Source organism: Symphodus melops (assembly GCF_947650265.1).
Source record: "Symphodus melops genome assembly, chromosome: 2".
Classification (NCBI taxonomy): Eukaryota; Metazoa; Chordata; class Actinopteri; order Labriformes; family Labridae; genus Symphodus; species Symphodus melops.
Window position 1 is genome coordinate 14,726,924 of NC_136692.1, and position 9,790 is coordinate 14,736,713.

Sequence of the window (9,790 nt, forward strand, 5' to 3'; positions counted from 1 at the left end):
AAAAACAGAAACAGTGAAACAGGAATTTATTCAACAAGTTTATTTCCTACTCAGACTGGAATAAGGTTGTTACATGTTAGATATGAATTATGAATACTCTGTACTCACTCCATAGTCACAGTGCACACAATCATCTCATATGTAGTACAGAAAGCACACCGCCGTTCTAGATGGGAACAAAATGTTGGAAATTCATCCGTTTACGATCATCAATACTGGTCATTGACAGAATGCTATGGCATATAAAAAAATAATTAATTCCACGTTTTAATACTCATATCTCAAGCAATAATCTAAATGAAGAAAACTTAAAAAAACTTTAAAAAAAAAAAAAAAAAAAAGGCACAAGAAAAAGTCTAAAAAAGAAAATTTGGGGGAATTACACCTTTTCGCTGCTTTTACAAGACTTGAGTGCAAAAATGAAAACTTGGAGAAATCCATTAGCCAGCTCTTTCAAGTCTGGTTTCTGCCAACAATCCCAAAGAAGCAGCTAGACATACACAAGACATTTAAATAGTGTCATCCTAACTTGAAAGTAAGAGAATAAGACAGTTCCTCCAAACGAAGACCTATTTGTTGAACCAAAAAAGTACAAATATACAAGCTCAGAGTTAATAGTGGAAAACGGGAGGAACAGGTTTTTTTTTTTTTTTTTTAATATGCTCCTGTCAATGAAATGGGTTTGAATGGCTCAGTGAGTGCTCTGGGCTGCAAAAGTCAGTCATCATTCTTGTCTTCTTCCTCCTCAGCTTCTGCTGCCTCAACTCCTTCCTCCTCTTCCTCCCCAGGTAATCCCTCTTCACCAATCTCATCATGAACCACAAAACCCTCCTCCTCCTCTTCTCCAACCTCAAAACCGTCCTCCTCTTCCTGGTTCCCTTGCTGCTGCTCCTCCTCTTCTCCTTCTTTAATGACTGGCTCCTCCTCCATTTTGTCCTCCTTCACTGCTGCTTCTGTACCTTCGACCACCTCCTGGCTCATCTCTCCATCAGCCGTCGGCTCCCCTTTAACTGCTGTCTGGTCATCTGTTGTTCCGCCGGTTAAGTCCATCTCAGACACGTCCATTGCCATCGAGTCCTCTGGGTCCAGCTCATCTTGGTTACCGGTGAATGGGTTTTCACCCTGACAAAAAAAAAAGTGTATATTTTCTTTCATGTTGGCTCCTGCATTAATGACAACTTCAAGTTTCTACACATGCATTTCTCAGCCCGTATTGTGCAGGGTGTCAACAATGTGCCCGATAGGATTGTTTCTTCTAATTGGCAAAAGATGTAATCAAAATGTATCACTTCCTTAATTGTATATACTACATGTACACATAGCTACAAGTCCAGTGATAATAATAGCAGCAGATAAATAAAGCCGAACTTCACTACTTTTTAAAATCTGAGTGGCCAATGAGGTAAATGTAGCTCGATTTATGCCTTAAACGTGTGTGCATGCATTTCTGTTGATGACAATACATACCTTAAGGTAGCTCTCCAGCTTCTTGCCAATGAGTTTGTGGTTGAGGATGCTGCGAGCAACTGACAGACTGGCCCTCTTTGACTGCTCCATCATACCCTTGGATCGCAGAGAAACAAGTTCAAACGTTTTTTCTCATGAAACAGACTCAGACGGGAATTTGTACTTAGCTAAGAACAACGCTTAAAAGCACTCTTAAGCCGCCTGAATAATATCAGGAGGACTGCTCCGGATATTCTCCTGACCTAGGGTTCACATATACTCCTCATAGTAGGAGAAGATCTCTGTCAGAATGGAGGTGGGCGTGCAGTTCAACACTATCAAACTATCAACCTAACAGCGGAGCACAACATACTGGAGAGCAGAAAACTAATGCAGCTGTTCCAGGTATGTGCTGTGTGCACATGGCTCTGCAGTCCTATGCCCTTATATGGACATAAAAAAAGTTTTTTTTTTAATGCTAATAAGGACTTCTTTTTTTTTTCCCCAACCAAGGAAGACCGGTTCATTTAGTTTTGCACTGAATAACAATTTGGGTGCATACCTTTCTGTTGTAGTTATGGTCGGGAGATTTGATGTGTTTCTGTATCAGGTGGGGCTGCATGGGAATGAAGAGGTCACATGCTGCACAGTGGGCAGCTTCCACTTTCCTCATGAAGTGCTCCATACCAAGATCTAAAACACAGGAGTGAGAGATTATTTTAATGACTTCTCTCCCTTCCACCATTTGTGCACAAATGTGTTGCGCCTGCTGCTTACCTCTCGTGAGGTCTTGCTCTTTGTAAACCTGGCAGATGGCAGCGCAGTGGTTTTCCAGCTGGCTCACCCTCTGCTCCGTCTTCTTGAACTTGTTAAGCAAATACTCCTGTGAAAAGCAAAACCCCATTTGAGATGTAACCCTTCATGTAACACGTGAATCCAGGGTAAGCATACAAAGTGTGGTGAGAATCTAACCTGTAGGAAGTCTGTAGTGGGCTTGGACAGTTGGCCGGAGAGGAACTTGAAGCTGTCTTTGTGGAAACGACTCTCCAGATGAGTTTCCATTTCCTCCTTGTAGAATGAGCGGAATTTGCACACAGAGCATGCAAACATCACCCTGGAAAATAAACAGAGCACAGTGTGATGAAAAGTAGATGAAACCGTCAAATCTGAACTCCTCAGAGTACCAAGAACGACTGCTGGAGGCGGGTTTGAGTTTGTGCCCTCACCTCTCGAGGAAGCCCCTCCTCTTCCTCATTTTAGGGTACTTGTCTTGACCTGGGGTTGAGGTCTGTTTGCCCTGTGGACTTTTCTTTTCTTCCTGTTTGGATGAAACTAAGAACAAGCACACATGTTAGGCAAGTCTCCATGTCCATAAGAGGGTGAGCGGTTCAAGACAACAACCTGATGCAGACTGACGGAACAAGTCAGGACAGAAGAAAAACAGGAGGAGCTGTGGTCAGGCTCACCTTTGTCTCCCTCTGCAGCAGGTTCCTGTGAAGGACATTTTCTTATTAATCAAGTGCAGAAGCCTTGACTGATTGTATTTAAATTAGAAATAAAACGGGTTTAAAAAATGTTTGCTGATGGGCTGAAATAATACCGGTGCAATAAACAAAGAGGAACGTGGCAAAGGATGAAAAAGGATGCTAATCTCCAAACGGTTCACATGTCAACAATCTGTAACTTTTCAAAAAAAAAAAAACCTTTACCGTAAACAAAATCTGTAATGGATCACTAATGTTTTTTCTGACTCGCACAGACACGAGCAGCCAGCTAAAATATATGCACACAACAGTGAAATTAACTTTGTGCTTGTGTTGCAGCTTCAACGTTGCCTCAGCTCATACGAGAAAAAACAAAATTGTAGATCACAGCAAAGTGGTTATTCACAGAAAGATCTGTTTTTGTAATGTTGATGTCCTTCGTTGGAAGCTAACAATCACTGCTGTTGGAGTGATGCCGCGATTCATATTACAGATTGTTGTAAAAAAAAAAATCTGACGATCGTATTGTTATGATTGGAACTGAAGGACTGTGCAGAGTGCAGACAATTTATGGAGATGAATTTTGATTTGGCAAAAGCAGTTAAGGTCACAGCAAGTTGAAGAGTACACAAGTTAGTGACTAATCATAGATGCAGGATACATGTACATATTTTGGCCTATATGCAAATAAGTATCTGACCAAACATAGATGAGTGAGCCCTCACAATAAAAGCTGACTATTTTAAACAGATATTGTGTTGATCAATCATCCCAGTAGTTCTTTAAAGGAGAAAAGAGAAAAATAAAGAAGCCGACATCTTTGATTTAGAATTCTCAAAGTAACATTTAAGACTTGATAGACCCATAATTGCAGACACTGATGTAGAGTTCCTGTCTATCACACGTCATCTACTCACCACAGCTGCTGTCTTGGGTTCACTGGCATCACCATTTTTCTCCAATGGTTCTATGGAAACAAACATTGACATCAGGCCATGTTGATCCAAGAACTGTCATTTGTGATGCGTTTATTCAGCTACCTTATAGTGACATTTTACCTTGGGTAGCTTCTGACTCGGCACCTTCTGTCTTATTCATCTTTGATTCGGGCTCATCGCCTGCTGTGGGCGTCTGCTTTCTCTTCTTCTGCACATCACGCTGTGGTTTCACCTGCTGCAGTCAAGAAAATCAATTTGCAAGAAGAAAAAAAAAAAAAAAGAACACCCAGAGCTGATTCTAAACACAACGATGACCTCTAGAATTGTTATGTGTTCCTTTCCTGGGCACTCCCTTATCAATAGTCTTAGCCTTATCTTAAGACTACCCAGGAATGGGGCAAGAGAAAAAAAAAAAAAAAGAAGCAAAAAAAAAGAAAAAGAAAACATAAATCCTCATAATGAAATCATTCTGCACCCCCACAGGTAAACCAAACAAAGAACGGGGCATAAAGACTTCTCACTTGCCTTTACTGTAGAAAAAAGGGGAAGCTTCGTGATTTGTGTCTGGCAAGTTAAACGGGCTGGGCGGATTTAGAGGGGCAAGTGATGTGTCAAATGGGTGTCATGGATAATTTGCTTTACATGGCACATAGCAGGCTGTAGCACTTTAGGCTGACTTGCCATTTGGTTGACGATAGAAATGGAGTGAATCAGAAGGGCAAGCCCTTTGCCCAGTGTCTGAGGAGGTCTTATTTGGCTGGAGGTACTTACTTTGTTGAGGGGTCTCTTGCGGCCTCGTTGACGGCCAGCCCGTGGGCCCCCTCCGAAATGCCTCCCAGGAAAGTCGTGAGGGCCTTGAATGGAACCCTGGAAGCCCCCACTCTCAGGGTACATGCGGTTGGACAGGAGGGATGGGAGCTTGCCTCTACCACCTCCGGGAGAGTGGCCGCGGTGGGACTGTCCACCGCTACCACTTCCCCGCCCGCCTCCGCCTAATGGAGTGGGGTCAGACCTGCGGTTTCCAAACCCTCCTCCAGTTCCTCGACCACCGGCACTTCCACCCCTTCTGGGGGAACGTCGGCCCGCTCCAGCCCATCCTCCACCTCCAGAACCTCCTCCCTGGACACTGCTGAAGGACTCCCTCATATTCTGTCGCATTTTAGCGACGCCATAGGAAGAGGAGGGGCTGTCAAAGCCTCCTCCTCCCCCTAGCCCAATTCCCCCTCCGAAGCCTGAGCCTCCTCGCTGTCCCAACAGCATGCTGTCCCCACGGTCATCGCCGTAACCATAGCTACCGCCACCAGATCTGTAGAGATCTCGGAAGGAGGTGGGGGCGGAGGCGCGCGAGTCGAATGACTCGTACTGGTCATACCTGCGGGAGGGAGGGAGAGGGTTGACAGAGAAGAGCAGAGAGCAGGGGAGGCAGGGAGGGCAGTCAGGTTTGGATTTCTCCACCTGCTTTTCCTTCTCCTCCAAGGTCTCGCTTCTGCGGATTTTTGTTCATTTGTCACTCCCAGCTTTATTTCAGAAACCACAATAGATCAAAAATTGATGATCCAAAACAATTCAACACTCCGCTTGTGGTGATTAATATGTATTTAGGATTTTCAACTGAACTTTAAGTTAACAGGAACTCATCAAACCACAATCCTGTCGGAGGTCAAACAGTATCCTGCAGATTTGAGGTGAATATGGTTTCTTAACTGCAAAACTTCAATCGACATAAGTATTGTACCAGGAATGTCTTGAGACAGAAACAAGAAGTGATGCTTCCTGGGAAATATCTGGATTATAGTAGCAACTCTTGAAGAAAAAAAAAAAGGGGGGGGGGCCTAGACATAAACTGGGCCTTTTGGGTCGGAACAACATGCTAAAAACGTTTATCATGCTGAAAAGCAACGTCAACGGAGAGAGAGGAATATTCAAACGGTGCTGTGTAGAGATGAACGGGACTCAGGAGCATTCATGTCAATGTGAAACTAACAGATGTGTGTCGATGGTCGCATCTACATCAAGAGGTCCGAGGTTTTCAATGATTGAAACAACAGTCTCATTCCAGCAATCAGAAAAAACCACAACATGGCATCAAATACGAAGCTGATGCAACACACATACTTCTCATCCATCACAGGGAGCAAGGAGTAAAATACCCAACAGACAAACTACCGTCACCATTTTAACAACACTTAAGTTTCTACCACCAGGCCACTTCAGCTAGGGCAAGACCTGTGCCTTTTAAATGACTAATAGCCTTAGAGGGCCTAAGCATTGAAGCATTGGATTATATTTCAGAACATTTTAAATCAAGGCGTCCATTGGGACACTTTTCAGACCAAACTTCGAATAAGCAACATTTAAAAGGCAACCTCAAGGTGAAGGCGGGGCGATAACCCATTCTGAAAAGGTGGGACTGCCATCAAACTCGACACGGTCGTACCCGTGTTTGTATACTGGTGAACATTAAGTCCAAGTTTGAACCTTGTCCCTGTAGTTCCTAATTAGCATAAAAATAAGGAGCCTTTAATGCCCATAAAAACACATGACAAGGCCCTGTGCACACAGAAGTCACAGAGGATTGCAAAGTTAAGAGATGTTGGGAACGCTCAAATCAAGATTTAGAAACATTTGTGCATTGTGTTGGAAAACTGTTAGACAAGTGCTGACGTTTAGACTTTACACTGTATAGTCAAGATTACAGCTGATGACTTTAAACCCCTGCGTTTACATTTGTCATTCAAAAACATCCATGTGCAAAACATGCTTAAGACTTTGTGAATGTCAGAAATGTTTCGTAAACATGAGAATCTAGGGGTAACTTGATGCGTTTAAGTGGGGTTTAAGAACGGCCTTACTTATAGACCACTTTGTCTGGTTGTTTTAAAAGGAGGCGATCTCTGCTTAGAGTTTAGTGATTTTTTTACTGGCCGGTCATCTCTTGGTTATCTCTTCGACATCTTACGTTAGAGAGACACTCCTATAAAACTAGTTTTTACCTGTTTTAATGATCTCGTCTTTCAAAATAAAGATTACAGCCTTGATCATGTGTTATGGACAGCTTGGATTCACCATCTGGTTTGTAGAGGCTTTCTTCACTATTTAGATACTCCTCAAGGTGGCAGCATTATCATGAAGCATACCATAACTATTATATATATAGGTTACATGCAAGCGAAAAAAAGACCAAGACGAAATGTATTGCACACATCTCTGTTCTGATTTATGACCTGCTTTGTTATTTTGCATGAATGCCACCACTAAAGTCCTACGACTGGCATGCATTGTGTGCTCTGTTAATCTGATGACGCATGAAAGAGAAAGGGGTTATTACCTGTCACCACGAGCCCCTTTCAAACCCCCCTCCAGCTGAGTGAGCATATCAAGACGCTGATTGATCTTTGCAATCACAGCGTCTGCATGTGTGCCGGTGGAAGAGAGCAGGGAAGATCCAGAGAGACCTCTCTTCATACCGCCGCCACTGCTGCCACCACCTCCTCCTCCATAGCCCCCGAGCCCTGACATGGAGTCCTTATAACCTCCCCCATACAGATCAAAGCCACTTGAACCTGTAAAACGTAAAGATTTTATAATGTTTGTTACACTCAAATAATGATCGACTAACAGAGCACCAAATAGTCTTATAATCAGCTCCGCCTCCTTCCTTTTCTTTTACTTCTAAAGAGTGTTACTATTTAATACATCAATATTTAAGATGGTTGTTTTTTAACAAGTAGAAGTAATGTGACATGAAGTCGTACTATCAGAGATGATAGTCACTAAGAGTGACTGCTATTTATGATTTAGTCAATATCACATACAAACTGGTGAGTAGCCTTTACATAGAGCATTCCAGTAAGTTTTATTAGTAAGAATAGAAAATACATCTATTTATATTCTCACCTCTGCTGCCTGAACCTCCTCCTCCTCCACCACCTCCTCCCCAGCTGGAGTAACCTGTTAAAGGACAGAATACACAGCAGTGAATATACATTAAATACAGTAAGTATCTTCATTCATTTCACGAGGCTATGATCAACATCATTGGGCTTTAATGCTTAACATAAAGAAAAAAGGAGTCAAACGCATTCATATCTAATTATGCCTCAGAAGATATGGACTCCTCGAAAGTAGCCCGATGGGGTTCATAAACATTTACCAAATAATTAATCAATTAGCTCCCTCGCTGAACATTTGAAGACCGTCGGATTTCCATGTCAGCTTCACAGTTTATAAAACCATATCTTTTCCGAGGCGGCCATTTTATTAACAGGCCTTTAAAGGTCTAGTTGTTCTCCCGCTGACTCCATTTTAACTGAATTTGAAAGCCACCTTAAGCAACACAATTAACATGTCTTTATCTAACAATGGACCACACAACACTAGGTGTTAGCATATTAGCAAATAAACACTGATGGCTAAGTGGCTAATCTAGCAAGCTCTTTTTTCCCCGTACACGTTACCCGGTAACAAGCCCGTTTTGCCTGTATTGATTTGTTTCGACGTGCTATGAATGCATTTGTTAGTCTCGTTTGAAAATATAGATATTATAAAAGGTTAACTCTTGTTTTGTTCAAGCTGCAGCTGCCTGTTAGCTACTTAGCTAAGGACTAGCACACCAGGACTCTGCTAGCGTGTAGCCATCTAGTGACAGTAAATCTGCACAATAGGATAAGTTACATCTTTTAAGTACAATGCAATCTTTAATTACCAGAACCATAGCCTCTGCTGTCCATTGTAATTTTGAAATGCTGAAAAAAAAATCCGTTCACGAGCAGAGAAAGGTCCAACGGTGGCTACGCCTCGGCGCAGAGTATCTCTTGTTAAAAACTGGTGGGGTTGTCCGTCATGTAAAAAAGGTCACGTGACCATCAAGAGCTACGTAAATCAAGCGTAAGGGACGTAAATTCCGGGTCGCCTGCATATTTTGACCATAGATATCTGCTGCTGGTCAACACTAAGAAATCTTTAAAAGCCTTTTGTATGCTTTAAATTAAGCCCCCACACAGTTGATCACTTGAAAAGGTAATTTATTAGGCCTTTCAGTTTGTTGTTGAGATTGTAGAACAAATTTCCTCCCTTAAATTTATCCTGTAAAATGTTTGTCTGATGTGTGATTTTCCCTTCATCAGCTAATTAACTTGAATAGGCTGTATTTTCTGACATTCACAAATATAATAGCAATTATCAACTCATTATTGAATGCCTTTTCTAAAAAAAAAAAAAAGTTATTATTGCTACATTACACAAAAACACTTGTTTAAAAGCGTATCGGGTTCAGATAGGGCCTGAATCATTGCTAAGTTGGTGTTGATGTTGGTGCATTACTTGAGTTTCACCTGTTTAAGTAAAATGAATAATAAAAAAAACTAACCATTAACACGCAACTGTTTTCCGACAGTCAAAGAAAAAACTTTCCAGTCTATCGTCAAGCCTTGCACCACTAGAGGGAGTCAATGCACACAGTTAGCCTGCAGCAGAAACGTGAGGTTCCTGTCCATCAGATCAGAGACTTTTAAATGCATGGACTGCAAACTGTAAAACCATGAGTTAGTCCAAGTGTAAAATGTCCACATCGATTTTAACAGGGTTTGGTTGTATCAAAAGAAACAGTCTCTGTTTAGAACAAAAGGGGCTCAATGCACTCCCCCTAATCTGCTATCTTATCTTTGTGGGGGAGTTTGAGCACCCGAATGATCCTAGGAGCTATGTTGACGGGGTCTTTATGCTCCCAGTATGGCAGCCCAAGGCAAATAGGCGCTAGGTGATGGGTCACACCAAAAACAGTTCAAAGTACCCCTAAGAAAAGAGGAAAAACTCGGACCGTGAGGTTGCCCAGTATGGCGTAGGGCCGGGGCCCCACCCTGGAACCAGGCCTGGGGTTGGGGCTTGTAAGAGAGCACCTGGTGGCCGGGCCTTTGCCTGTGG

General features: G+C 42.5%; 1 protein-coding gene across 1 annotated transcript; it reads right to left on the reverse strand.

Annotated features, from left to right (window-relative positions):
* Window positions 1–25: 25 nt before the first annotated feature.
* On the reverse strand, window positions 26–8,720 carry akap8l (A kinase (PRKA) anchor protein 8-like). Its single transcript, XM_079337403.1, has 13 exons — window positions 8,574–8,720; window positions 7,766–7,819; window positions 7,197–7,431; window positions 4,640–5,240; window positions 3,989–4,103; window positions 3,848–3,897; window positions 2,913–2,937; window positions 2,673–2,778; window positions 2,419–2,560; window positions 2,224–2,329; window positions 2,009–2,139; window positions 1,468–1,563; window positions 26–1,122 (listed from the first exon to the last, which is right to left on the reverse strand). The coding sequence occupies exons 1-13, from the start codon at window positions 8,596–8,598 to the stop codon at window positions 718–720; spliced, it is 2,091 nt and encodes a 696-aa protein (XP_079193529.1). The 5' UTR covers window positions 8,599–8,720; the 3' UTR covers window positions 26–717.
* Between the last annotated feature and the right edge of the window lie 1,070 nt (window positions 8,721–9,790).

Coding starts and splice junctions, on each gene's coding strand:
- akap8l (XM_079337403.1), bottom strand. CDS start 8,598: ATGGACAGCAGAGGCTATGGTTCTG. Junction 4,104..4,639: donor GCAAGAGACCCCTCAACAAA/GTAAGTACCTCC, acceptor TCTTGACTGCAG/CAGGTGAAACCACAGCGTGA. Junction 2,140..2,223: donor AGAGCAAGACCTCACGAGAG/GTAAGCAGCAGG, acceptor CCTGTGTTTTAG/ATCTTGGTATGGAGCACTTC.